The sequence below is a fragment of the Gadus morhua genome, chromosome 7 (assembly GCF_902167405.1).
Source record: "Gadus morhua chromosome 7, gadMor3.0, whole genome shotgun sequence".
NCBI classification, from domain to species: domain Eukaryota; kingdom Metazoa; phylum Chordata; class Actinopteri; order Gadiformes; family Gadidae; genus Gadus; species Gadus morhua.
Window position 1 is genome coordinate 744,820 of NC_044054.1, and position 27,724 is coordinate 772,543.

General features: G+C 51.9%; 3 protein-coding genes, 3 non-coding genes and 2 pseudogenes across 6 annotated transcripts; 5 read left to right on the forward strand and 3 right to left on the reverse strand.

The window, feature by feature from the left end:
- Nucleotides 1-421: 421 nt before the first annotated feature.
- LOC115548099 (U6 spliceosomal RNA) lies at nt 422-527 on the forward strand. The gene has a single exon (XR_003977528.1). It is a non-coding gene; the product is annotated as a U6 spliceosomal RNA (small nuclear RNA).
- Nucleotides 528-2,499: 1,972 nt separating this feature from the next.
- Nucleotides 2,500-2,574, forward strand: LOC115548035 (uncharacterized; annotated as a pseudogene).
- A 1,137-nt stretch (nt 2,575-3,711) lies between these two features.
- LOC115546589 (uncharacterized) lies at nt 3,712-10,217 on the reverse strand. Its single transcript, XM_030360195.1, has 15 exons — nt 9,859-10,217; nt 9,631-9,764; nt 9,468-9,533; nt 9,311-9,390; nt 8,741-9,186; nt 8,328-8,652; nt 7,470-8,238; nt 7,169-7,381; nt 6,779-7,056; nt 6,434-6,687; nt 6,090-6,341; nt 5,392-5,962; nt 4,609-4,711; nt 3,910-4,456; nt 3,712-3,820 (listed from the first exon to the last, which is right to left on the reverse strand). The coding sequence occupies exons 1-15, from the start codon at nt 10,209-10,211 to the stop codon at nt 3,736-3,738; spliced, it is 4,476 nt and encodes a 1,491-aa protein (XP_030216055.1). The 5' UTR covers nt 10,212-10,217; the 3' UTR covers nt 3,712-3,735.
- A 4,642-nt stretch (nt 10,218-14,859) lies between these two features.
- LOC115548100 (U6 spliceosomal RNA) lies at nt 14,860-14,965 on the forward strand. Its single transcript, XR_003977529.1, has one exon. It is a non-coding gene; the product is annotated as a U6 spliceosomal RNA (small nuclear RNA).
- Nucleotides 14,966-16,944: 1,979 nt separating this feature from the next.
- On the forward strand, nt 16,945-17,040 carry LOC115548031 (uncharacterized; annotated as a pseudogene).
- Nucleotides 17,041-17,610: 570 nt separating this feature from the next.
- Nucleotides 17,611-22,272, reverse strand: LOC115546598 (uncharacterized). The gene is made up of 8 exons (XM_030360206.1): nt 21,518-22,272; nt 21,122-21,446; nt 20,106-20,907; nt 19,786-19,995; nt 19,382-19,692; nt 19,024-19,283; nt 18,679-18,930; nt 17,611-18,584 (listed from the first exon to the last, which is right to left on the reverse strand). Exons 1-8 carry the CDS (start codon nt 21,736-21,738, stop codon nt 17,765-17,767), a joined length of 3,201 nt encoding a protein of 1,066 aa, XP_030216066.1. The 5' UTR covers nt 21,739-22,272; the 3' UTR covers nt 17,611-17,764.
- A 90-nt stretch (nt 22,273-22,362) lies between these two features.
- Nucleotides 22,363-23,315, reverse strand: LOC115546601 (disintegrin and metalloproteinase domain-containing protein 15-like). The gene is made up of 2 exons (XM_030360210.1): nt 23,008-23,315; nt 22,363-22,926 (listed from the first exon to the last, which is right to left on the reverse strand). The coding sequence occupies exons 1-2, from the start codon at nt 23,273-23,275 to the stop codon at nt 22,790-22,792; spliced, it is 405 nt and encodes a 134-aa protein (XP_030216070.1). The 5' UTR covers nt 23,276-23,315; the 3' UTR covers nt 22,363-22,789.
- Nucleotides 23,316-26,734: 3,419 nt separating this feature from the next.
- LOC115548101 (U6 spliceosomal RNA) lies at nt 26,735-26,840 on the forward strand. Its single transcript, XR_003977530.1, has one exon. It is a non-coding gene; the product is annotated as a U6 spliceosomal RNA (small nuclear RNA).
- Nucleotides 26,841-27,724: the final 884 nt, after the last annotated feature.

A 27,724-nucleotide genomic window follows, 5' to 3' on the forward strand; every position in this document is an offset into this window, starting at 1 on the left:
TAAGGGCTTTTGGTCTGTCATATTTTGCATATTGTAATGTAATAATAATTATAACATAACAAAGGGTTCTCGTCTTCATTTGCGACGAGAACGGCCGGTCAAAAGCGTTGATTTCACGGGGATTCGATCCGACGCTTTGGGTGTCTCTGTTGTCGTTCGCTGATTGCTGGGTCGTAAAAAAGAAGAAGTTCTTTATCGACGCGACGAGTGAGGTGGGTTTTTTCCTCTTTTCTGTCGGATAAATAAAGAGAAGAACGTTCCTCAGCCACGTTATCTTTTGCGCTATCGGTCCATCGAAGCTTTCTGTTTCTCAGCAACCGCAAATCGCCCAACGTATGAATCGTCTGTTGTAGCTCCACCAGCAGATAGCGTTTGGTGTCTGAGCAGAGGTACATAGCTAACTGAGGATTAGGCAGTATTTGTGTTACTTCGGTATCACATCTACTAAAATTGGAACGATACAGAGAAGATTAGCATGGCCCCTGCGCAAGGATGACACGCAAATTCGTGAAGCGTTCTATCTTTTAAGTTTTAATTCAAAGTTTTGGAGTTCTAGCCAACTTCCTTCATATAGCTGCCATTGCCCCCCCCCCCCCCATGTAAAATCTTGTGAAAATTTGAGCACGTGTGGAGTCAAAAAAGTTCACACAGAAAGTGTCTAGGAGCACGTTTTAGGCCATTTTGAGTCGTTTGCTAATGGGTTAGGGTTAGGTTAAGGGCAACTTACCACTTTTCAAAAACGTTTTTTTGGACCTAGCTCGGGCAAACAGCGGGGCGTGGGAATTCCGAGACCACTCTCGGATAGCTCTAGCCCCAGCGGACTTTTTTGGGTACTGCAATCTTGATTTTAAAAATTTGAAGTGAAGCGATTTAAAGGAACAGCGGAGCGTGGGAATTCTGAATAGTGCCCGTGGTAGCCCTGGGGCCCCTCTACACGCCCTAGTCCCTATTGTGGGCGATATTTTTGAAATTGGCAAATTCCTGTGTTCCATACACCGCACAGCCCCAGGAAATGCTGAAACAATTACAAAATAACCTGCACCTCATACACAGCATAGTACCATGTATTTTAACATTGTTTCGTTTTGAATAAAGCAAAAAACTTACCTTAGAGTAGTCCTCCGTCTTCGTTGGTTCATTTTGGTACGGTAACTATGAAGCAGAAGGGAGGGAATTTGGCGCCCCAAGTGGCAACTTTTTTTAACATTGGAAAACACCTAAAAGCGTTGCCATGGGAACAGGGAGAGGGGCGTGGGAACATGAACCCTATGGGGTGGTAGCTATGGATCAGGGCTACGTCTGTGCCAAGTTCTGGCCACCTGGTGGCTTGGTTTGGTATAGAAAATTGAATTTGAAATGTTCAAATTTGTGCCACTCGGCAAGGGAAAAATTTGTGCCACTCGGCGAGGGAAAAAGGGGTATTAACGATATTTGGTGTGGAAGGTGCTCTAGGCTCCTTAGACAGGTGTGCGAAGTTTTGGAGTTCTAGCTAACTTCCTTCATATAGCTGCCGTTGACCCCCCCCCCCCCATGTACAATTTTGTGAAAATCTGACCAAGTGCGGAGTCAAAAAAGTTCACACAGAAAGTGTCTAGGAGCACGTTTTAGGCCATTTTGAGTCGTTTGTTAATGGGTTAGGGTTAGGTTAAGGGCAACTTACCACTTTTCAAAAACGTTTTTTTGGACCTAGCTCGGGCAAACAGCGGGGCGTGGGAATTCCGAGACCACCCTCGGATAGCTCTAGCCCCAGCGGACTTTTTTGGGTACTGCAATCTTGATTTTAAAATACGTAACAATATCATTCTAAACAAATACAAAATGGTCACCAAGGTCAAGGCCACCCTCCCCACACCACACTCTACAAACATTATTCGAGGGCGCCCCCTATTGGACATAAAGTATAACTTAGCAACCGTTAAGTAAATACGATCTCATTCTAAATAAATACAAAACGGTTACCAAGGTCAAGACCCCCCTCCCCACACCACACTCTACAGACAGTATTCGAGAGCGCCACCTATTGGACAAGGATGCAATTCAGGTCTATAAGTAACAAGACAAGAAAATAAAATTCACAATAAGGGCTTTTGGTCTGTCATATTTTGCATATTGTAATGTAATAATAATTATAACATAACAAAGGGTTCTCGTCTTCATTTGCGACGAGAACGGCCGGTCAAAAGCGTTGATTTCACGGGGATTCGATCCGACGCTTTGGGTGTCTCTGTTGTCGTTCGCTGATTGCTGGGTCGTAAAAAAGAAGAAGTTCTTTATCGACGCGACGAGTGAGGTGGGTTTTTTCCTCTTTTCTGTCGGATAAATAAAGAGAAGAACGTTCCTCAGCCACGTTATCTTTTGCGCTATCGGTCCATCGAAGCTTTCTGTTTCTCAGCAACCGCAAATCGCCCAACGTATGAATCGTCTGTTGTAGCTCCACCAGCAGATAGCGTTTGGTGTCTGAGCAGAGGTACATAGCTAACTGAGGATTAGGCAGTATTTGTGTTACTTCGGTATCACATCTACTAAAATTGGAACGATACAGAGAAGATTAGCATGGCCCCTGCGCAAAGGAAGCTTACCGTTCTTCACTATCGGGGTCCGGCCCGCGGCGCAGCCGCGGGACGGACCGCTTTGGCGCCCCCTTCCGGCCACCGCACCTCTGGCCCGTCCCGGCCCCCGCGGGCACCTCGGACCGAGAATAAGTTCGGTCCGACCGGTCGAACCGACGGTTCGGGGTCGAAATTGGAACGCACCGTCTGCTTTGAGCAGAGGCCGAAATCGGAACGATCGGAACGAAACGGAACGCACAGGGTCGGGTCGGGACACGGGTGGAAACGCCCATGTCGAGGGACCGGTGCCTTTATAAACAAGCGTTCGTCTGATTCGACCCGTGTCCGTTATTGCAACGCGTCGCTTGTTTATCAAAGAGAGGCTTTATTTTCAACGCATTGCTTGTTTGTTAAAGAACGGCTTTATTTTCAATGCATCGATTGTGTGGAACGTCTCTCACGGGCGAAATCAACACACGCCAAGTCGTTCAAAGCCCGGTAGGGCGTTTATTCATTAAATAAAGGGGAAAATCAGAAATCATACGTGTGACTCCGTGAGCCACGGTGGCGTCCAGGGGAATTGTCTCTCCGGCCGGGCCGGTCTCGTCCCTGGAGGGGGAGGTCACTCCCGTCGGTGAGGCCTCTTGGGCTCCGGCTGGTGGATATCGGCGGTATACGCCATCCACCGCCTCCCCCTCGGCTTCAGGGGTTTGGGGCCGCCGCCGCCGGGTTGCCACAATTGTTTATCAAAGAAGGCTTTATTTTCAATGTGATTGCTTATTAAAGAATGGCGTTATTTTCAATGTATTGATTGTTTATCAAAGAGCGGCTTTATTTTCAATATATTGCTTGTTTATTAAAGAATGGCTTTATTTCCAATGTGTTTATTAAAGGCTTTATTTTCAATGTGATTGTTTCTTAAAGAATGGCTTTATTTTCAATGTGTTTATTAAAGGCTTTATTTTCAATGTGATTGTTTCTTAAAGAATGGCTTTATTTCGAGACGCTTTTACACTGTTTCTAATGTATTGCTTTTTTATTATTAAACTAAAAACGTTTGTTATCATTGTTGTTGTGGACTTGTTGCTTAAAGTAAAAAGAAGGGACAAGCGTGTGTAATTCAAATAGATTTATTAAATTAAAAACATGCACAACACAGGAGGGGGGTTCCCGGGGAGGAGCAGCCTCACACTCTGCCGGGGCTGTGTTCCTCTCCAGGGGCTGACACCGGGCCCTTCGCCCTCCTCTCCTCCCGCTGCTTCCTCTGCTTCCTGGTGAACGGATTTCAACATCGAATTTTAGTTCTTTAGGTAAATGCAAGCAGTTTACTTCGAAACGCATTCAGAAACAATCAATTCACCTCTTTGGCTTTCGCCTCTTGCGGTCCCTCTTCTCGGCCAGCCACAGGTCTACGCCTTTGCCGGCGTAGAGGGAGCAGAAGTTCTCCCCGTCGAACCGGCTGTGGCCAAAATCTTTCTGCGCCGGCTGGAGGCACCGCTGGCAGATCCGCAGCTTGTGCGTTTTTCGTCGAGGGGAAGAGGAGTCGCCGACCTCCTTCCTGCGGGCGATGTTCCAGAGGGTGGTCCTGGGCACCTTCCCGGCGTCCTCCGGGGCCTGTTGGCTGATTAGCCACTCACGAGCGGTGAGGCCCCCAGGGCCCGCCTCTGACTCGCAGTACGCACTGCTCTTGTACAGCGCGTGCCCCGTGTCCAGGGTCCTAGGTTGGGCGCACGTGGGGCAGGGGTCCCCCGGCTGGCATTGGGGCTTCCCCTTTTGCTCATTTAACACCCTGGTGTCCTGCCTCAGTTGCGATTTGTGGCGGCAAATGGTAACCCTGCTTGGCGTCCACCTGTGCTTCCTTTCCTCTTTGATGGAGGAGGAGGAGCAGCAGCAGCAGCGCTGTCGGACTCTGAACACAAGGCAATATAGAACACTTTTAGTCTAGGTCAAATTAAATGGATGGATGTGCGCACACACACACACACACACACACACACACACACACACACACACACACACACACACACACACACAACAATTTAGCAAGTTAGATACACACCTTCTGGTTCCACGGCCTCTGGCTCAGGCTGCGCTCCGAGGTTGCTGTTAGTGGCTTCCATCGTAGTGTGGTTTAGAGGCATCTCCTGCAGCCCTATTTGAACCTTGTACGAGAAAGGGGTGGACCTTCACCTTCACCTGCACACGGGAGACTTTCCCGAGGCCAGCTGCCCTGTCTGATCTTTTGTCTTAGCTTGATCAGTCATCCTGATAGACAAAAGAGTCCAAGTTGGGGGTGTGAAATGAACTCAGGGTGTCGGGGGGGGGGGGCTCTCTGCGCTTCACTTCTAATTCCCACTGCTACTGTCATGATAGATGTGTGTGATGTGTGTGTGTCCATCATGCTGTTTGAAGTGTTGTGTGTGTGTGTGTGTGTGTGTATGTGTGTGGCAGTTAAAGACATGATTTAAGGAAAATACTCGGACAGCCAAAAAGGTAGCAGAAATTAATGGATGCGCATGCATGATCTGGAAAAAAGAATGACTTTTAGCAACCCTCTTTTATGTGTTGTTAATTTATACATTGTTTAACAAAGAATGGCTTTTTTTCAACCAGCTTTTAAGGTGTGTTTTCTTTTTGTGATGTGATTTGAGCAAAAATCGTTCTTTCTTCCACACAAACGACACAGAGTCTTTCGGTAACGGTAGGCTGTTTATATATATATATATACATCATTTACAATGAATGGCTGGTGGTCCCTCTACACAGCCAGCTCCACACTGCTGTGGGGGGGGGGGGGGGGGGGGGAGAGAGAGAATGTCAGGGTGGCGGCGGGGGGGGGGGCCTCGCGGTCTCTGGCCAGCCGATCACTGCGCCACTGCTCCACCGTTCCCCCGTCGGCCCGGGCGCAAAAGGTCTCCCGCTTGTAGCGGCTGTGGCCGTTCTCCCTGGTCTTGTGCTGGCCACAGCGGCTGCAGGTAAAGCCCGAGACCTTTTTAGGGGGCTTGAGGTAGACCCCTAGCTCCCGGGCACGACGCTCCTTCTCCTCCTGGACCCTGTGCCTCCAGACAGTGGAGCGGGGCATGGCTCCAGCAATGGCGACGGCCGGAGCGGCAATGGCTGGAGCGGTGGCCGCGGCTGAGAGCGGGCTGAGGTCCGGGGGGGTGGCGGCGGCGGCACTCTGCTGCTTCACCACGAGGTCGTAGAGCTCCGGGGCCAGCGGCCCTCTGATCGTTGCCGCCAGACCAGAGGCATCCGCGGGCAGGTGGTGCTGGAGGGGCTGGTCTGGCTGCTGGGGCTGCTGCAGCAGAGTCCGTGGGGCCGACAGGGGCTCCGCTGCAGTCTGGGGAGCGCTGGGCCCCGGGACTGCGAGGGAGAGGGTGTCCCTCATCTTATTTTTTTCCCTGGTGTTTTGCCTTTCAAGAAATAGAAACAATGTGTTAATTATGACGACAAAGATATCAATCACGACGACAAACACACACACACACACACACACACACACACACACTCAGTTCTGCGAGCCAAAGTATATGGACTTACCACATGGACAGGGTCCGCTGGTTCACGTCAAACAGCATGATGCGGGTGCTCGCCATGAGGGCAGGACAGTTGACCACGTTGTCCTGGATCAATTTGTAATCCCTCATGACGGCACCCCAGCGGTTGAGGCGTGCCCCGGCGATGGTCTTGGCGTCGCCGCTGTGGACGCGGCACAGCTCCAACATGATGGCCTTGACGACCCTGCTGAGGCTTGGGTACTGTGCCGCTCCCGCACCCTTACCCACGACGACACTGTAGAGAGAGAGAGAGAGCGTGTTAGTTACTGATTATAGGGGGCTGTTAAAAAAAAAAAGATTGAAGGAAATTGTTAATGCACTGCTTACCGCTTCACACTGTCCACTCCCGGGATGTGGGCGTGGCGGTTGCTGGTCTTGAACCGCCCTTTAGCCAGCCGGTCCTGGTGGCGGGGGGTGAAGGTCACCGGCGCCTTGTCCCACTCCGTCAGCCTCTCCCAGAGAGCGATGATGCCTCTGGTCTGACGGGCGGTGACGAAGGCGTGGTGACGCAGCTCCACGAGGCCGTGGGCCAGGGCCACCGCGTGGTGGTACCCGGGCTGACCGTCCGGCCCGACGACGTCCTGAAAAAAACGCACAGACACGGCACACGATGAGACGCCGCACGCAAACACCGCGGCCGATATGAAATGTGGACAGGCGACTGCCACTCACTTCCTCCTCCTCCTCCTCCTCCATCTCCTCCTCCACCTCGGAAAGGGGCGATCCCAAGGTGGCATCGACCTGGAGCACACCGCAGGGCTCCTGGAGCAGGGCGCTGTGGTGTGCCAGGAGACGGATCTCCTCTGGCTCCTCCTCCGGGTGCTCCTCCTCCTCGAAGCCGTCATCGGCGGCGGCCTCTTCCTCCTCCTCTGCCCCATCCAGAGGTTCGGGATCCGGCTGCAGCACAGCGCCCGACTGGGAGTACAAGTACTCCACCCCTAAGAGTTCCCCTGCAGAGAGAGACACACACACACACACACACACACACAAACACACACACACATTAGCAGATGCCACAAGAACAGCCGCAGCAAACACTCTCTGTCGCTAATCTCCATGTACCTGTGTACTCTCTGGGCTGGGTGAAGTCGTCGACCGGCTGGACCCCGTTGACCTCAGAGGCCAGCTCGTTGAAGCTGTGCTGCAGCCGGGCGCTGTAGCACCGCAGCGCCGCTCGCGGTCCTCCCTCGACTGCCGCCCTGCCGCGGTCCTCGTTCCACCGAGCCAGGCCCTCCAGCAGGTACACCTGATAGTGGACGTCACTCGAGGTGGTACCTGTACATAAAACACGAGGGGGAGAAGAGTTAGTGAAAAAGGAAAACAAACAAGCAGAACTTTGTGAACGCGGTGGAAATAGATTTACCCGGAACGAAGCGGCACTGGTGCAGGTGGAAGGACTCGAGGGAGGTGGAGCCGCGAGCGCACCGGAAGACGGGGAGCCTCACACCACCCTTGGTGATCTCTCCCGTCTTGGTGTACAGCTCCACCCCCTCTGGGTCCTGGACGCAGTCGAGGTGGCGGCGCTGCGTGCCCCAGATGTCCTCCATGCGGGCGCGGTCAATCAAAGCGACGCCCATGGTGTCCGTCACATGCCAGAAGGCGTCCAGCACCTCCTGGATGAGCCGCTCCGTCTCCGCCACACCCCTCGTACGGCGGCGACAGTGGCGAGCCAGCTCCTTGGCGGACAGCGTGACCTGGGCGTCCCTCCCCTCCGAGGACTGCTTGGCCTCCTTCAGGCGCCGCACGTCCTCGCCGTCCCACTCAAAGATGGCGAAGGACAGCCTGGCCATGAAGAGGCCGTAGAGCTGGTGGCTGTCGGTGGTGACGCCCCTTGCGAAGCGCCGCATGAGGTGCCACACGTCCAGCCGCACCACCAGCTCTTGCCACTCGTGGTACATGCCGTGGGTGGCAGAATTGCCCACGGCGGCACAGCAGTCCCGGTCCACATACAGGACCCTCGGAGGGGCCTTCCCGGCTTCGCGGTACCGCCGCATGAGGCCGACCGCCATGTTGGTAAGTCCCTCCCCCTCGGCCGAGGTGAGAACGGACACGAGCACCTGCCCGTACTCGTTGCCAACGTTGGTCATCCAGGCGGCAGACCCGGCGGCGGCGCCCGCAAGCTTTTTGGCGATCTGCAAGACACAAACACACGTTTAGACGGACGGACGGACGGCACACAGACGTCATACGAGGCGACGGCACACGGAGAGAGAAACCTCACCTTCTTGGTGGAGTCCATCTTTAGGATGTCGCCGAAGATCGACGTCACCCTGGCCTTGGTCTCGTCCAGCCTGGTCATGGCCTCCAGCACATACACCCGACCAAACCAGGTGAGCCCGGGTACCTTGACGAAGGTCGGCAGGGACACGTCGTCCTTCCGGGCCGCTCCGGGTCCCCTCAGCTTGCGGAGCACAGAGAGGTAGGAGATGGAGCGCTGCATCCAGTCCCTGGAGTGCTGCTCCACCAGGGAGGCACGGAGGCGAGAGACGCCGTTGCCCAAGGTGCGCTCCTTGAGCATGGCTATCACCGCTCTGTCGCAGGACAACCTGGAAACAGAGAACACAGACAGTTAACCGTAGTTAACCACGAGCGACAGAACGCTGGGTAAACGCTGAATGACTAAAAGTGACATACTTGTAGGTAAGAACGGCCGGGAATTGCTCGCGGTGAGCAACGTCCAGCTGCTCCAGGATGTCCTGGGACCAGCCCGCCACCTTCTTGCCGCAGGAGGGGCACTGAAGGCACTCTGTGGCCATATAGTACCACCCACTCCTGTCCAAGACCCTCCGCACGGTCTTGTATAGGCCAGCGCCCATCAGCTTGCGCCCATCGGCGGGGCACTTGAGGTGGTACGCCCACATCCGATACGGAAGCCAGAGGAAGAAGGGGCGCTGGAAGAAGGCGTGGGCAGTGGCGGGGGGCTGCGTGTAGAGCAGCCGGGCGCCTGGCGGGTACCACCACAGTCGGGGCGGTGTGGTGAGGACGGCCTTCCCGCTGCTGGGGTCCCTGCGGAACAGCGCCCGGCCCACCCACTCCTGCTGCTCCTCAGGCAGCGTCTTCCTCCAGCTGAGGGGAAGCAGCTGAAACACACACGCAGCAGACACACACAGTGAGCGGGTGTGAATGTTCAGCAGACAGGCACACATACACACACACATCATATACACACACACACACACACACACACACACACATTATACAAACCTCTTTGCCGGAGGCAGGCCTCGTGGCCATCGGTCCTGGTCCTGGACCTGGTCCTTCCAGCGGGGCGTCCCTGGACGTGCCTGACAACCCATATCAGCGTTAGGGCGGTGCGTTACACGTGCGGTACAAGTGTATTCACATCTAAACGTATACTCACTGGGAGGGTCGACCTCGTTGGCAGCGGCGAGCAGTTCGGCGTCGGTCGGGTCAGAGTAGGAGACGCCTGCAAAGAACGACAACGAGACGACAACATGAACTGATGAAGCACTGGTGTGTTGTTAAAAGCACCTCACAGGCTGTTTTGTAGACGGTGCAGTTACCTGGCCGTGGGAGGACATGTCCTGGCTCCGGTGCTGCTGTGGGCTCAGCGTCCCGGGCCAGCACATACTGCTTCAGGGTTCCCATCCTTGACGCAGTAGCTCCCACCTTCTGCGTCCTGACCCAAGCCACATAGCTGTAGTAGAGCAAAGAAAAAACACACAAAATCAGCACACACACACACACACACACACACACACATAAAATCAACACACACACACACTACTTACGTTCGACTCTCTTGGTCCCGCGCGCCATACAGGGACTTGTAGGTCCGGTGTGAATGCACCCCGAACCCCACCAGCGCGTCGTCCAGCCCCCTGGAAGACGCGGAGCCCTCGCACAACCTACGCCTGGCGACGGCCGTCACCATGGGTGGGAACAGCCCGGCGTAGGAGGCGAGGGCGTCCTTGTTCTCCATGAGGGGCGACTTGCTGGTGTCTCCTCCCTCTCTCTCCATCTGGTGGGACACCAAGATGGTGACGGCGTACCCCACCGCATTTCCCAGCAGCCACTGGAAAGTTTGGCCGCGGTACAGGCCAAACTGCACCTCGCTCTCCGCCAGCACAAACTCGCCCGACATGCCACCCTTCTGCAGGGCTCTGGCCCTCGCCTCGGCTCGAACCACATCACCCCTCTTCACCTGAAACCCAGTGGTAGAGGCCTGGCGTTTGCTTGCCACTGCGTCAGCGGCATCAGAGGGGCGAAGGGTGAGCTCGGAGGAAGAGGGTTCGAACCGGAAAAGGGGAGCAAAAGACATTTTCTGAAAGACAAGAAGAAACAAAACAAGTCAGTGAAGTGTATTACAATGTACTAATTGGGTGTTAAGATAACAATGTTGATAACAATGTTAATGTCAGGAGATCAGCCCATTAGGCAGGCCCGCCGCTCCCTATACGCATAGTACGCATAGTGCTTAGCGGAGTGCAAGTACCTGGGGGGGGGGGGGGGGGGGGGGGCGCCAAGAATTAAGGTTTATTAAAATAAATAAATAATAACAATTACATTATTGAATTAAAAATATATATAAATTAGTCATGAAGAGGCCCACCGTTGTTTATTCTTAATTGTATAACCTATCACTCAATTTTGGCAAATTAGAGGTTTTTTTTTACCCAATATACAAAAAGAGGCCTATAACCATTAGGGGTGTTATGCTAATACTAGGGATGGGCAAAATGATTCTTTTCCGGGAACTAGTTCTTTCAGTTCAGTTCACTATAACGATTCGTTTATTTGATTCGTTCGTTTTGATTCGTTCGTTACGTCAGATGACCTTATTATCTTAAAAAAAATAAAAAATAAAAAAACCTTTTTTTTTTTTAAATTGGTCGTAAGTCTGGATAGGACCGTCAAGACCGCAGTCCGCCGAGATGCCTGCTACTTAGTATGTCGAACGTCCCACCAATATTTATACCACTTGCTTACTCTCTAAATTTCATTCATGGTTTTACATTTATAATTTTATTTTACTTTACATTTAATTCTTCATTGTTCAGGCATTACAGAACTTGCATGGTCATAAATAAAAAATACGAACTGCAGTTTAATTTCTTTGTTTGTTCTTAAATTGACGTAGAATGGAGCAAAGACTCCTGGGATTGGGAAATGCGTTTATCCAATAAACAGATGGAGGTCAAGTCTATTTTCGAAAAAATGTAGGGGGATATATGAGTCGAATGGTATGACCCAAGATAGTCAGACAGAGAAAGCGCGCATATTCGATGGTACCGTCCTGGCCTTGGTTTACCCAGGTGCCATTCCAACACCATTGCTACCTCTCATTGGCTGAATCTTTGAGAAAGTTGTAGACTCAATCAATGGAAGTCGCGGGGAGACGGAGCTCTGTTCGTTTGTATATTTTATTTACGTGACCATATGTTTGGTTTATGTTAAAAAAAAAGAATCAAAGAACCAGTTCTTCTTGTTTTGGGGAACCAGTTCTTGTCGTTCACGTTCGGGATTCGTTCGTTGTAACGAATCAGTCGCGACCGACACATCCCTAGCTAATACTGTCAACGTTAATGTCAAGAGACCATTAGGTTTAGCCTTTAACCTGTTGCTCTCCCCCCCACTATTAACACCTCTCCTATGCAAATCGCGGTTGCGTTTCAAACACCGAAATCACACATTAATAATTTCACATTTAGACCAGCCTTTATATCACAATTACACTAATGCATTTTTCACGATTTACCAGCAGCACTCGCAATGCGTTTGAATGGGAAGCGCGAGCTCCGTAGGCCTACTTTCAACAATCCGTTTTACTTATTTATAATTCGAAATTCGTCCCAGCCTTTATACCACATACACACTATGGACTCTATAGCATATAACCGAGTCGTCTGTTCGCATTTTTATGCATTTTTCACGATTTACCAGCAGCACTCGTTGAGAAGGCTAACCGTCGCGCAATGCGTTTGAATGGGAAGCGGGAAGCTCCGTACTTTCAACAATTCGTTTTACTCATTTATAATTCGAAATTCGTCCCAGCCTTTATACCACATACACACTATGGTCTATAGAATATAACCGAGTCGTCTGTTCGCATTTTTATGCATTTTTCACGATTTACCAGCAGCACTCGTTGAGAAGGCTAACCGTCGCGCAATGCGTTTGAATGGGAAGCGGGAAGCTCCGTACTTTCAACAATTCGTTTTACTCATTTATAATTCGAAATTCGTCCCAGCCTTTATACCACATACACACTATGGTCTATAGAATATAACCGAGTCGTCTGTTCGCATTTTTATGCATTTTTCACGATTTACCAGAAGCATTCGCCGCGCCATTCGTTTGAATGGGAAGCGCGAAGCACCGTACTTTCAACAATATTTATAATTCGGAATTAGTCCCAGCCTTTATACCACATATAACAGAGTCGTCTATTCACGTTTTAATGCAGTTTCCACGATTCTAGTCATTTACTTACGTGATGGTAGTGAACGAAAACTAGTGACGGTTGAAAACTGTCAAAGTAATGACATTTTTTCGGCTGGAGGAGCTTATGATAACTTGCGCTCCCCGCCGGCAGCCAATCACGGCTCATGACGTAAATGAAACAGTCCAATCAAACCATGCGTGGTTTTGGCCCAGTAAATGAAACAGACCAATCAGACAGGAGTGGTTTTTCCGCCAGGGCGGGGGAGGGCGGGGGAGCAAGTGAAACAAGTGAAACACAAGTGTAGAGCACAACGACATTCCGGTGGCGCAAGGATGACACGCAAATTCGTGAAGCGTTCTATCTTTTAAGTTTTAATTCAAAGTTTTGGAGTTCTAGCCAACTTCCTTCATATAGCTGCCATTGACCCCCCCCCCCCATGTAAAATCTTGTGAAAATTTGAGCACGTGTGGAGTCAAAAAAGTTCACACAGAAAGTGTCTAGGAGCACGTTTTAGGCCATTTTGAGTCGTTTGCTAATGGGTTAGGGTTAGGTTAAGGGCAACTTACCACTTTTCAAAAACGTTTTTTTGGACCTAGCTCGGGCAAACAGCGGGGCGTGGGAATTCCGAGACCACTCTCGGATAGCTCTAGCCCCAGCGGACTTTTTTGGGTACTGCAATCTTGATTTTAAAAATTTGAAGTGAAGCGATTTAAAGGAACAGCGGAGCGTGGGAATTCTGAATAGTGCCCGTGGTAGCCCTGGGGCCCCTCTACACGCCCTAGTCCCTATTGTGGGCGATATTTTTGAAATTGGCAAATTCCTGTGTTCCATACACCGCACAACCCCAGGAAATGCTGAAACAATTACAAAATAACCTGCACCTCATACACAGCATAGTACCATGTATTTTAACATTGTTTCGTTTTGAATAAAGCAAAAAACTTACCTTAGAGTAGTCCTCCGTCTTCGTTGGTTCATTTTGGTACGGTAACTATGAAGCAGAAGGGAGGGAATTTGGCGCCCCAAGTGGCAACTTTTTTTAACATTGGAAAACACCTAAAAGCGTTGCCATGGGAACAGGGAGAGGGGCGTGGGAACATGAACCCTATGGGGTGGTAGCTATGGATCAGGGCTACGTCTGTGCCAAGTTCTGGCCACCTGGTGGCTTGGTTTGGTATAGAAAATTGAATTTGAAATGTTCAAATTTGTGCCACTCGGCAAGGGAAAAATTTGTGCCACTCGGCGAGGGAAAAAGGGGTATTAACGATATTTGGTGTGGAAGGTGCTCTAGGCTCCTTAGACAGGTGTGCGAAGTTTTGGAGTTCTAGCTAACTTCCTTCATATAGCTGCCGTTGACCCCCCCCCCCCCCCCCCCCCCATGTACAATTTTGTGAAAATCTGACCAAGTGCGGAGTCAAAAAAGTTCACACAGAAAGTGTCTAGGAGCACGTTTTAGGCCATTTTGAGTCGTTTGTTAATGGGTTAGGGTTAGGTTAAGGGCAACTTACCACTTTTCAAAAACGTTTTTTTGGACCTAGCTCGGGCAAACAGCGGGGCGTGGGAATTCCGAGACCACCCTCGGATAGCTCTAGCCCCAGTGGACTTTTTTGGGTACTGCAATCTTGATTTTAAAATACGTAACAATATCATTCTAAACAAATACAAAATGGTCACCAAGGTCAAGGCCACCCTCCCCACACCACACTCTACAAACATTATTCGAGAGCGCCCCCTATTGGACATAAAGTATAACTTAGCAACCGTTAAGTAAATACGATCCCATTCTAAATCAATACAAAACGGTTACCAAGGTCAAGACCCCCCTCCCCACACCACACTCTACAGACATTATTCGAGAGCGCCACCTATTGGACAAGGATGCAATTCAGGTCTATAAGTAACAAGACAAGAAAATAAAATTCACAATAAGGGCTTTTGGTCTGTCATATTTTGCATATTGTAATGTAATAATAATTATAACATAACAAAGGGTTCTCGTCTTCATTTACGACGAGAACGGCCGGTCAAAAGCGTTGATTTCACGGGGATTCGATCCGACGCTTTGGGTGTCTCTGTTGTCGTTCGCTGATTGCTGGGTCGTAAAAAAAAAGAAGTTCTTTATCGACGCGACGAGTGAGGTGGGTTTTTTCCTCTTTTCTGTCGGATAAATAAAGAGAAGAACGTTCCTCAGCCACGTTATCTTTTGCGCTATCGGTCCATCGAAGCTTTCTGTTTCTCAGCAACCGCAAATCGCCCAACGTATGAATCGTCTGTTGTAGCTCCACCAGCAGATAGCGTTTGGTGTCTGAGCAGAGGTACATAGGTAACTGAGGATTAGGCGGTTATTGTGTTACTTCGGTATCACATCTACTAAAATTGGAACGATACAGAGAAGATTAGCATGGCCCCTGCGCAAGGATGACACGCAAATTCGTGAAGCGTTCTATCTTTTAAGTTTTAATTCAAAGTTTTGGAGTTCTAGCCAACTTCCTTCATATAGCTGCCATTGACCCCCCCCCCCCATGTAAAATCTTGTGAAAATTTGAGCACGTGTGGAGTCAAAAAAGTTCACACAGAAAGTGTCTAGGAGCACGTTTTAGGCCATTTTGAGTCGTTTGCTAATGGGTTAGGGTTAGGTTAAGGGCAACTTACCACTTTTCAAAAACGTTTTTTTGGACCTAGCTCGGGCAAACAGCGGGGCGTGGGAATTCCGAGACCACTCTCGGATAGCTCTAGCCCCAGCGGACTTTTTTGGGTACTGCAATCTTGATTTTAAAAATTTGAAGTGAAGCGATTTAAAGGAACAGCGGAGCGTGGGAATTCTGAATAGTGCCCGTGGTAGCCCTGGGGCCCCTCTACACGCCCTAGTCCCTATTGTGGGCGATATTTTTGAAATTGGCAAATTCCTGTGTTCCATACACCGCACAACCCCAGGAAATGCTGAAACAATTACAAAATAACCTGCACCTCATACACAGCATAGTACCATGTATTTTAACATTGTTTCGTTTTGAATAAAGCAAAAAACTTACCTTAGAGTAGTCCTCCGTCTTCGTTGGTTCATTTTGGTACGGTAACTATGAAGCAGAAGGGAGGGAATTTGGCGCCCCAAGTGGCAACTTTTTTTAACATTGGAAAACACCTAAAAGCGTTGCCATGGGAACAGGGAGAGGGGCGTGGGAACATGAACCCTATGGGGTGGTAGCTATGGATCAGGGCTACGTCTGTGCCAAGTTCTGGCCACCTGGTGGCTTGGTTTGGTATAGAAAATTGAATTTGAAATGTTCAAATTTGTGCCACTCGGCAAGGGAAAAATTTGTGCCACTCGGCGAGGGAAAAAGGGGTATTAACGATATTTGGTGTGGAAGGTGCTCTAGGCTCCTTAGACAGGTGTGCGAAGTTTTGGAGTTCTAGCTAACTTCCTTCATATAGCTGCCGTTGACCCCCCCCCCCCCCCCCCCCCCATGTACAATTTTGTGAAAATCTGACCAAGTGCGGAGTCAAAAAAGTTCACACAGAAAGTGTCTAGGAGCACGTTTTAGGCCATTTTGAGTCGTTTGTTAATGGGTTAGGGTTAGGTTAAGGGCAACTTACCACTTTTCAAAAACGTTTTTTGGACCTAGCTCGGGCAAACAGCGGGGCGTGGGAATTCCGAGACCACCCTCGGATAGCTCTAGCCCCAGTGGACTTTTTTGGGTACTGCAATCTTGATTTTAAAATACGTAACAATATCATTCTAAACAAATACAAAATGGTCACCAAGGTCAAGGCCACCCTCCCCACACCACACTCTACAAACATTATTCGAGAGCGCCCCCTATTGGACATAAAGTATAACTTAGCAACCGTTAAGTAAATACGATCCCATTCTAAATCAATACAAAACGGTTACCAAGGTCAAGACCCCCCTCCCCACACCACACTCTACAGACATTATTCGAGAGCGCCACCTATTGGACAAGGATGCAATTCAGGTCTATAAGTAACAAGACAAGAAAATAAAATTCACAATAAGGGCTTTTGGTCTGTCATATTTTGCATATTGTAATGTAATAATAATTATAACATAACAAAGGGTTCTCGTCTTCATTTACGACGAGAACGGCCGGTCAAAAGCGTTGATTTCACGGGGATTCGATCCGACGCTTTGGGTGTCTCTGTTGTCGTTCGCTGATTGCTGGGTCGTAAAAAAAAAGAAGTTCTTTATCGACGCGACGAGTGAGGTGGGTTTTTTCCTCTTTTCTGTCGGATAAATAAAGAGAAGAACGTTCCTCAGCCACGTTATCTTTTGCGCTATCGGTCCATCGAAGCTTTCTGTTTCTCAGCAACCGCAAATCGCCCAACGTATGAATCGTCTGTTGTAGCTCCACCAGCAGATAGCGTTTGGTGTCTGAGCAGAGGTACATAGGTAACTGAGGATTAGGCGGTTATTGTGTTACTTCGGTATCACATCTACTAAAATTGGAACGATACAGAGAAGATTAGCATGGCCCCTGCGCAAAGGACACCCCGCATTCCTCTCTGTTTTGACACCCCGCATTCCTGTGTTGATCCTGCAGAAAAAGACGAAAAAGCCCGCCCCCTCGCGGCCGATAAAGAAAGTTTTTTTTGACGACCCACCAATCAGCGACGAGGACGAGGACGACGACGGAGAAGCCCAAAGCGTCGGATCGAACCCCCGTCAAACCAACGCTTATATTACTTGCTTTCATTGAATTAAACAAACCATTTATTCTTGTGATTTTTATATTAAAATAATGCCATTTGTTATTGTCAACTTATTGCTTTCAATGATATCTTTTTATAATCCATTTGCTGTCAGTGTTATGAGTTTATTGAAATAAACCATTAATTATTATTCTTGTGGACTTTTTTGCTAAAGAAGAAAAACAAACAAGGGACAAGCATGTACCGTCGAAAGAGAACTTATTTTATTATTCATTCATATACAGTATATATATATGTATATGGTGTGTCCATTATCAGGAATTAATGAGTCGTGAACCATCCTCCGCAAAGTTATATGCTATGTTATATGCTATGTTATATGCTATATGAATAAATATGGCAGTGTGTGTATGAACTTAGTAATTAACGAACAAAACAGAACTATACACACACTAAACAACTATATACACTAACACTGCAAAATAACTATAGACAGTAACACTGCAAAATAACTATATACACAACATAAAAAAAACTATATACAAAAGAACTATATACAACACCATCCCCGGCAAGAGTGCGCATCAGCGCTGGGCTCTACCCTGGTCCCGCTCCTTCTTCCCCCTCAGCCAGTCCTCCACACTCTGACCCGCCGCGACAGAACAGAAGACTTCTCCGCCGTAGCGGGAGTGTCCGGTCTCCCTCCGCCTCGGCTGGCCGCATTTACTGCACTTATGCACCTGTGGCACGCCGGCCCGGTGAGAGAGGGTCGTGCCTGGAGGTGCCTCAGCCCGTCGCTTGGCGCTCAGCCTCCTCGCTTCAACTGTTTTGAGGGCGACAGGCAGCTCAGGGCCGGCGTGCTGTGCGGCGGGCAGGGGTACAGGCAGCTCAGGGCCGGCGTGCTGTGCGGCGGCCAGCGGCGGAGGGAGGACGTGTGGAGCCGGCAATGTCCGAGGGAGCGTCAGGAGGGGGGGGGGGACGGGGAGCACCCACACACACTGCCGGGGCAGTGAGAGGTCCACAAGGAGAGGCTGTGCTGCTCTTAAAGGTCCAGTTGCAGCTGCGGCAGCAGCCGTCGGCAGGAAGGCCGGGTAAGCAGCCGAGGGGGCGGGCGGTCGTGGCGCCAGTAGCCGTCTGTGCACCACTGGCGCCTGCAGAGCGGGCACCGGTGCTGCCACAGCCGGTGCCGCTGCCGGGGCTACCGCCCCCCTCGCTGCCGCTGTCGTCGCCCGGCCTTGAGGCACCGCCGACGTCGCCGTTGCTGCTGCCGCCGGACGATCCACCGCCGCTGCTGAGGCCGGGCCCGGCGCTGTCGCCGCGGCCGCCGCCGGTGGTCGTCCTCCGTCTGCTGCAACGCCTGGAGTCAGCACAGCCCTCTCCTTCTCTCGCTGCGTCCGGGTAAACCTGAGAGCGGGTGGCGACATAGTGTTTTTAGTTACAGTTACACCATCGAGAGCGTGTGGTTCAAGCGTGTCACTGCCCAAAGCATCCAACGCACCACAGCGAGAGGGTCCTAGCGTTCAGCTCAAAGAGCTGAACGGGCGCCCGAGCCATCAACCTCTGGTGTCCCAGCACAAGCTCCCGGATGTGGCGGTAACGAAGCAGTGCGCTGTCCCACCGTGTACCCCGGGCGCCGCCTTGCACACGGGTGCCCGTAGGGTACAGGTTGCAGAGCTGGACGCACACTGCTTCTACCAGCCGGCTTGTGCTGGGACTGCTGGCGGGTCCAGAGGTCTGTCCGACCAGGCAGCTGCGGACGAGGGACAAAAACAACGACAGACGTTACGTAAAGCGGCTTGCGTGTACGTCGGGGAAATGTACGACCGAAGCTTAGCCTCCTCACCGTCGCAGGCTCTCCACACCAGGGATACTGGTGCGGCCTGGCTTCGCTGCCATGAATCGACCCCCCCGAGCTGCCCCGTCCGTGTAGCGGGGAGGGTAAACTACTCGGGCCCTGTCGAACGGGGACAGGGCCTCGTAGAGCCCGATGAGCTCGTCTACCCTCCCCTCGGACAGGGCCTGTTCGTGGCGCAGCCCCACTAAGGCCGTGGCCAAGCGGACCACGGCCAGGTACCCCGGCTGGTCGTCTGGTCCTCGGTAGTCCTGCGAACACAAGCGGATACAGAAAACAACAAGTCAGACGGACGCCACAGAGCGCTGCGTTTGATCGAGCCAGTGAGTCGCACCGCTGTCGCACTCACCTCAGCGGTCTGCTGAGGCTCTGGTGAGGACCGGCCGGGGGAGCGGGGCGCGGGCTCGGGGGGATCGGTCGGACGGGATGGCTCGGGCGCGGGTGCGTCAGCTGGTTGCCCTGACCGCGGGTCCGTCCGAGGAGCGGTGAACTCGCCAGGCACGTGGAGTGTGAGGTCCTCCAACTCATGCCGGCCTTCGGCGAGCTCGTCGTCCTCCTCGGTAGGCGGTGGACCCGCGTCCGGAACGTCAGGGTCCAAGCTGACGTCCTGCAGCACTCTGCCCGTCTGGGAGTACAGGTACTCGATGCCGATGAGTTCCCCTGAAGCACAACGGCATCGTCACTCAATCTGGTACAAACATCGTTCTGCGCGGACACGTGTAAGCGTGGTGACGCCGGCTCAAACGTTCTTACCCGTGTACTCCCTGGGCTTGGTGTAGTCCCTGACCAAACTCGAGCCAAGCACCCGTTGGCTGAGCTGGTCAAGGGAGTGCTGCAGGGGGCCACTGTAGGTGCGGAGCAGCGGACGACCCTCCTGTGCCGCGGACGCCGCCCTGTCCTCGTTCCATCTCACCAACCCCTCCAGGAGAAAAGCCTGGAAGTGCCAAGGGTTGGCACTTTCTCCTGAGGAGGAACACAGACGCGTTTAGCGGTTTAGTCAGCACGCACAACGTGAACGACAACGAGGGCGGCGGCAGTGAAAGATAGACACGACGGTGAAACCCGTGGTTTACCTGGAATGAAGCGGTTGAGGTGGAGATGGAACGACTCCAGGGACGTGGAGCCGCGCGCACAACGGTACGTCGGCAGGCTGATCCCCCCCTTGGTCAGCCTGCCTGTCTCCGTGTACAGCTCCACGCCCGGCGGGTCCTGGATGCACTCGAGGTGCCGTCGCTGCTCCGCACGGATTGCCTGGATGCGGTCTCGGTCCAGCAGGGGAATCCCCATGGTGTCTCGCCCGTTGGCACCGCCGAAGGTTTGCAGGAGGTCATCAATCAGCCGCTCGGTCGCCGCAGCTCCACGCGTGCGGCGACGGCAATGGAGAGCCATCTCCCTGCGGCTGACGTGCCTCCACACTCCGGCTTCGGACGAGAAGGTCATCCCCTGCGCCTCTAGCGTCCTCCTCTTGGCGTTGAGCAACCGGGCTGTGTCCTCTGGGTCCCACAGGAAGATACTGGCGGACAGCTGCTGCAGGAAGGGCTTGTAGAGCTGGTGGCTCTCGGTTGTGACACCTGACGCGTAGCGTCGCATCAGGTGCCAAATGTCCAACCGGACCACCAGCTTGTCCCACTCCTGGAACGCAGCAGCTGCCTTGGACCCCCCGTGGGACGAACAGCAGTCCCGGTCGACGTAGAGGACGCGAGGCTGCGCTACCCCAGCGTCCCGGTACCGCCGCATTAACCCCGCGGCCATGGGCAACAGGCCACCCCCCTCGGTGGCCGTGAGCACGGACATTAGCACCTGCCCGTGCTCGTTGCCCACGTTGGTCGCCCAGGCTGCGGTATGGGCGGCGGCACCGGCGAGCTTCCGGGTCACCTGTTTGAAGGCGAGGCGACAGACACAGACACAGACACAGACACAGACACAGACACAGACACAGACACACACACACACACACACACACACACACACACACACACACACACACACACACACACACACGTCAATAAGGCTGCACGCACGTCGCAAGTCAATAGGGCTGCACGCACGTCGCAAGAGAGTAACGCTCGTGCTCCGACACCACATTCACCTTCTTGGTCGAATCCATCTTCAAGATGGATCCGAAGACTGAGGTGACCCGGGCCTTCACGTCCTCCAGGCGAGACAGGATGTCGTGGCAGTACACCACCAACAGCCAGCCGTACTGCGGCACGTCTGGCGATGGTTTCGGCGGTGGGGTGCACTGGCGCACGACACCCGTCGACGTGAAGGGCTCCATGACGCTGAGGTAGTGTATGGACCGCCGCATCCAGGCCTCTGTGTGTGCCTCACAGAGTTTTTTTTGCAGCTGCGTGGCGCTGTTCCCCCGAGTACGCTCACGCAGCTGGATGATGACCCGCCGGTCGCAGGCAAGCCTACAGGGGAGCGCACGTGTTACAGAAGAGCCACACGCAGACACACCGACAGTTTTCAGACAGCTGCTTACTTGTAGGTGAGGATCGCCGGGAAGAGGGCGCGATGCCCCTCTCCCAGCTGCCTCACGACCTCCTGCGACCAGGCGGCTACCTTCCTCCGACACCGACGGCACTCCAGGTACTCGGTGGCCATCAAGTACCAGCCGTCGATGTCCAAGACCTTCCGGATGGTCTTGTACATCCCACACTTGGTGAGATGTTTCTGGCAGCATGTCGGCCGGGGACCCCACATGTGCAGGGGCGCCCAGAGGAACAACCGACACGCGAAGAAGGCAGCCGCCGAGGCGGGTGGCTGAGTATAGTTCAGCCGGGGCTGGGGGGGGTCCCACCACAGCTTGAGGTCCGTGGTTAGCTTGAGGGACCCCCCGCTGGTCTGCTGGAACAGCGCCCGGCCGATCCACTCCTGCTCTGCCCCGGTGAGGGCTGTCCGCCAGCCCTCAGGCAACCGGGTCTGTGAGGAGGATGAAGACAACACAGACAAACACACCGTGAGGAGGGCGAGTCGCTGCTGCGTACGCAGTCTGACGGTCGTCTCCACCGAGTCGTGTGTCTGTGAGTACGACGGGCGTGTGTCTGTACCTCAGCCCGAGCAGGAGCGGGCGTTGCCGGCTGCTCCACGTCGCCCGTCGTCGTCGTCTTCCTCCTCTTCTTCTTCGGCTCCGGCGCCAGGGTGGCCTCCCCGCACGGCGTCTCCTCCACGGAGACGCCACGAGGCTCCACCCTGGTCTGCGCCGGAGCCCGAGCAGGAAGCCCGACCGTCGGTGGAGCAGCCGCAACTTGTGGTGGTGGTGGTGGTGGTGGTGGTGGTGGTGGTGGTGGTGGTGGTGGTGGTGGTGGGGTGGAGGACGGTGCCGGGGGAGGTGGAGTCGGAGGCGTCACCAGCGGGAGCGGGAGGGCCTGAAGGACCTGTACGCCAGCTTCAGACACGGTCACGCACAACCAAATGGCATCAGCACAATGAGAGTGACGGGGCAACACACGGGCAAGCGAGACTAAGTGAGTCTGAGCATTCATGACGTGCAGCATGCTGTTGATTAGATAAAATGGTTTAGTGCTACAAGGCGACTGTTAGTTACAAGGCGAGGTTTGCTAGACTGGGAGTTTAATCAAATCCACATTACCACCACGTGAGAGAGGACGGCGCGTCTACCACCTACAAAGACGGCTACATCACCTGATAAACCTACCTTTATCCTTCAGGCATCAGCTTTAGCGACCAGCAAATTAAAAAGTTACAGTTAATACAAACATACTGACTCAAGAATAGATATCCAAGGCCAATGTTACAGTGCGACACGTCCGGTGTGGTGCCAGTTACCCATTTCTACATCAGTGACCATCCGGACCAGCTCCTCGTCCGTCACCTCTGTGGTGGGGGGCGGCGGAACCGAGGGGCGCTGGTCTCTGACGGAAGACACCGCTATGGGGGGGGGGGGCAACGGTCAGTAAATCGTATACACTCAACCTCTGTTGTGTGTAACAGAAAGAAAGAGCTACCGACCTGGAGCTGCAGGCCGTGCTGGTGGGCTCATCAGTCTCCTGATCTGGGCCTGCAGCTCCCTGGGGCCCATCGGACGCCCGCGCACAAGGGCCGAGAAATTGGGAGCGGTCGGCTTGCGGGGCGGCAGCACGGTTGAAGCAGCGGCCTGGCTGGTGGTGGTGCTGGGGCCGCTGCTGGTGCTGCTGCTGGCGGGCGGAGGGGGTGTAGCAGCCGCCTCCGCCGACCGCTCCTTGTCTCGGCCCAAGAAGTACTGAATGGCGGCGTCCATGGAGCTCCCAGGCTGCGGTGTCTTCCGTCGTAGCCACTTGACGTATCTGCAAGACAATGATCGAAAATCAAAAAAATATAAACATGTCACAGCACCGTCTCCACTGCCCTTCACCACAATATGACTTACTCCTGACGGTCCTTGTCCTTGGATTCGTACAGGTCCTTCAGGGTGTCCTCCTTGAACAGCCCGAAGCCAACAAGCGCCTCGCCCCCCCGCCCGGGCAGAGTGGCGCGAGCCCGGGCCTCCTCCTGCGCCCGGCGGAACTTGAGGTGCTCCGCAAAAGCGGGGTGGGCGCAGGAGTAGCGGGCGAGGCTGTCCTTGTTGGCCATGAGCGGGCTGTCCGAGGCACTAGTCCTCCCGCTCCCGCTGGTGACTGTCGACCAGGTGACAGGCGTAGCCCGCGTCGTTCTCCAGGAGCCATCGGAAGGTCTGACCCTGGTACTTCCCCAGCTGGATGCTGTGGCAGCCCAGCACCAGCATGGGGTTCCCAGGGTCACCACCCTCGGAGACGACGCGGGCACGGGCCTCCTTCTCCACCTCCCCCGGCTTCTTGGCCCTGGCGGGAGCCTGGGTCCCGCGTGGCCCCATGGCGGCGGTGAAGGCCGCCGCCGCATCAGAGGCCCGCAGGACCAACTGATGCGACGCGGTAATCCTCAAATTTGCAAAAGACATCTACAATGACAACAAATGACACGACACAGCATTAAACGAGCATTGCATTAAACGTGCATTACAGTTTACTACCTTAAAGTGACTTTTATGTTCATGGATGCTTACAGGAAAGATAACAGAAGGTTTGAAAGGTTGGAATGCTAATCGCCGCGCCACCAGTTTCAATGGGAATCGCGACTCACCGTAATTTCAACATTAATTTTAACATATTTATAATTCGAAATTCGTCCCAGCATTTATACCACATACACACTAGGGTCTATAGCATATAACCGAGTCTTCCTCTAACATTTTAACGCATTTTTCACGATTTACCAGTACTCGTTTTCAAGGCTAACTCCCGCGCAATCCGTTTCAATGGCAATCGCGACTCTCCGTAATTTCAACATTAATTTTAACATATTTATAATTCGAAATTCGTCCCAGCATTTATACCACATACACAATAGGGTCTATAGCATATAACCGAGTCGTCCTCTAACATTTTAACGCATTTTTCACGGTTTACCAGCTCTCGTTTTCAAGGCTAATCGCCACATCCTACCTTATCACCGACTGCAGAGATAATGGCTGACACACGTGGAAGGTTTTCCTTAAGTTCATGCTGATGCGTGTTGCTGATTGGGCGGGGCGCCCCTTTAGCTGAGGTCCCTTAAGTCGATGCGCTGTTGCTGATTGGGCGGGCGAAAGTTGGGGAAAAGTTAAGGGGAAGATTTGTGGCTGCCGATTGGCTGAGAAACAGAGAGCATCGCTGGGCAGATAGCGCAAGGATGACACGCAAATTCGTGAAGCGTTCTATCTTTTAAGTTTTAATTCAAAGTTTTGGAGTTCTAGCCAACTTCCTTCATATAGCTGCCATTGACACCCCCCCCCCCCCCCCCATGTAAAATCTTGTGAAAATTTGAGCACGTGTGGAGTCAAAAAAGTTCACACAGAAAGTGTCTAGGAGCACGTTTTAGGCCATTTTGAGTCGTTTGCTAATGGGTTAGGGTTAGGTTAAGGGCAACTTACCACTTTTCAAAAACGTTTTTTTGGACCTAGCTCGGGCAAACAGCGGGGCGTGGGAATTCCGAGACCACTCTCGGATAGCTCTAGCCCCAGCGGAGTTTTTTGGGTACTGCAATCTTGATTTTAAAAATTTGAAGTGAAGCGATTTAAAGGAACAGCGGAGCGTGGGAATTCTGAATAGTGCCCGTGGTAGCTCTGGGGCCCCTCTACATGCCCTAGTCCCTATTGTGGGCGATATTTTTGAAATTGGCAAATTCCTGTGTTCCATACACCGCACAACCCCAGGAAATGCTGAAACAATTACAAAATAACCTGCACCTCATACACAGCATAGTACCATGTATTTTAACATTGTTTCGTTTTGAATAAAGCAAAAAACTTACCTTAGAGTAGTCCTCCGTCTTCGTTGGTTCATTTTGGTACGGTAACTATGAAGCAGAAGGGAGGGAATTTGGCGCCCCTAGTGGCAACTTTTTTTAACATTGGAAAACACCTAAAAGCGTTGCCATGGGAACAGGGAGAGGGGCGTGGGAACATGAACCCTATGGGGTGGTAGCTATGGATCAGGGCTACGTCTGTGCCAAGTTCTGGCCACCTGGTGGCTTGGTTTGGTATAGAAAATTGAATTTGAAATGTTCAAATTTGTGCCACTCGGCAAGGGAAAAATTTGTGCCACTCGGCGAGGGAAAAAGGGGTATTAACGATATTTGGTGTGGAAGGTGCTCTAGGCTCCTTAGACAGGTGTGCGAAGTTTTGGAGTTCTAGCTAACTTCCTTCATATAGCTGCCGTTGACCCCCCCCCCCCCCCATGTACAATTTTGTGAAAATCTGACCAAGTGCGGAGTCAAAAAAGTTCACACAGAAAGTGTCTAGGAGCACGTTTTAGGCCATTTTGAGTCGTTTGTTAATGGGTTAGGGTTAGGTTAAGGGCAACTTACCACTTTTCAAAAACGTTTTTTTGGACCTAGCTCGGGCAAACAGCGGGGCGTGGGAATTCCGAGACCACCCTCGGATAGCTCTAGCCCCAGCGGACTTTTTTGGGTACTGCAATCTTGATTTTAAAATACGTAACAATATCATTCTAAACAAATACAAAATGGTCACCAAGGTCAAGGCCACCCTCCCCACACCACACTCTACAAACATTATTCGAGAGCGCCCCCTATTGGACATAAAGTATAACTTAGCAACCGTTAAGTAAATACGATCTCATTCTAAATAAATACAAAACGGTTACCAAGGTCAAGACCCCCCTCCCCACACCACACTCTACAGACATTATTCGAGAGCGCCACCTATTGGACAAGGATGCAATTCAGGTCTATAAGTAACAAGACAAGAAAATAAAATTCACAATAAGGGCTTTTGGTCTGTCATATTTTGCATATTGTAATGTAATAATAATTATAACATAACAAAGGGTTCTCGTCTTCATTTACGACGAGAACGGCCGGTCAAAAGCGTTGATTTCACGGGGATTCGATCCGACGCTTTGGGTGTCTCTGTTGTCGTTCGCTGATTGCTGGGTCGTAAAAAAAAAGAAGTTCTTTATCGACGCGACGAGTGAGGTGGGTTTTTTCCTCTTTTCTGTCGGATAAATAAAGAGAAGAACGTTCCTCAGCCACGTTATCTTTTGCGCTATCGGTCCATCGAAGCTTTCTGTTTCTCAGCAACCGCAAATCGCCCAACGTATGAATCGTCTGTTGTAGCTCCACCAGCAGATAGCGTTTGGTGTCTGAGCAGAGGTACATAGCTAACTGAGGATTAGGCAGTATTGTGTTACTTCGGTATCACATCTACTAAAATTGGAACGATACAGAGAAGATTAGCATGGCCCCTGCGCAAGGATGACACGCAAATTCGTGAAGCGTTCTATCTTTTAAGTTTTAATTCAAAGTTTTGGAGTTCTAGCCAACTTCCTTCATATAGCTGCCATTGACACCCCCCCCCCCCCCCCATGTAAAATCTTGTGAAAATTTGAGCACGTGTGGAGTCAAAAAAGTTCACACAGAAAGTGTCTAGGAGCACGTTTTAGGCCATTTTGAGTCGTTTGCTAATGGGTTAGGGTTAGGTTAAGGGCAACTTACCACTTTTCAAAAACGTTTTTTTGGACCTAGCTCGGGCAAACAGCGGGGCGTGGGAATTCCGAGACCACTCTCGGATAGCTCTAGCCCCAGCGGACTTTTTTGGGTACTGCAATCTTGATTTTAAAAATTTGAAGTGAAGCGATTTAAAGGAACAGCGGAGCGTGGGAATTCTGAATAGTGCCCGTGGTAGCCCTGGGGCCCCTCTACATGCCCTAGTCCCTATTGTGGGCGATATTTTTGAAATTGGCAAATTCCTGTGTTCCATACACCGCACAACCCCAGGAAATGCTGAAACAATTACAAAATAACCTGCACCTCATACACAGCATAGTACCATGTATTTTAACGTTGTTTCGTTTTGAATAAAGCAAAAAACTTACCTTAGAGTAGTCCTCCGTCTTCGTTGGTTCATTTTGGTACGGTAACTATGAAGCAGAAGGGAGGGAATTTGGCGCCCCTAGTGGCAACTTTTTTTAACATTGGAAAACACCTAAAAGCGTTGCCATGGGAACAGGGAGAGGGGCGTGGGAACATGAACCCTATGGGGTGGTAGCTATGGATCAGGGCTACGTCTGTGCCAAGTTCTGGCCACCTGGTGGCTTGGTTTGGTATAGAAAATTGAATTTGAAATGTTCAAATTTGTGCCACTCGGCAAGGGAAAAATTTGTGCCACTCGGCG

Excerpts from the sequence above, each read along its gene's own strand:
- LOC115546589 (XM_030360195.1), bottom strand. The coding sequence starts at position 10,211 with ATGTCGGGCGAGTTTGTGCTGGCGGAGAGCGAGGTGCAGTTTGGCCTG. Across the intron at positions 9,534-9,630 it reads ACATGTCCTCCCACGGCCAG|GCGTCTCCTACTCTGACCCG; the intron begins GTAACTGCACCG and ends CGTTCTTTGCAG. Across the intron at positions 5,963-6,089 it reads CAGCGGACCCTGTCCATGTG|GCAAAACACCAGGGAAAAAA; the intron begins GTAAGTCCATAT and ends ATTTCTTGAAAG.
- LOC115546598 (XM_030360206.1), bottom strand. The coding sequence starts at position 21,738 with ATGTGGGGTCCCCGGCCGACATGCTGCCAGAAACATCTCACCAAGTGT. Across the intron at positions 21,447-21,517 it reads CCGGCGATCCTCACCTACAA|GCTTGCCTGCGACCGGCGGG; the intron begins GTAAGCAGCTGT and ends GCTCCCCTGTAG. Across the intron at positions 19,996-20,105 it reads CCTCAACCGCTTCATTCCAG|GAGAAAGTGCCAACCCTTGG; the intron begins GTAAACCACGGG and ends GTTCCTCCTCAG.
- LOC115546601 (XM_030360210.1), bottom strand. The coding sequence starts at position 23,275 with ATGGACGCCGCCATTCAGTACTTCTTGGGCCGAGACAAGGAGCGGTCG. Across the intron at positions 22,927-23,007 it reads AGCACGGCCTGCAGCTCCAG|CGGTGTCTTCCGTCAGAGAC; the intron begins GTCGGTAGCTCT and ends CCCCCCCCATAG.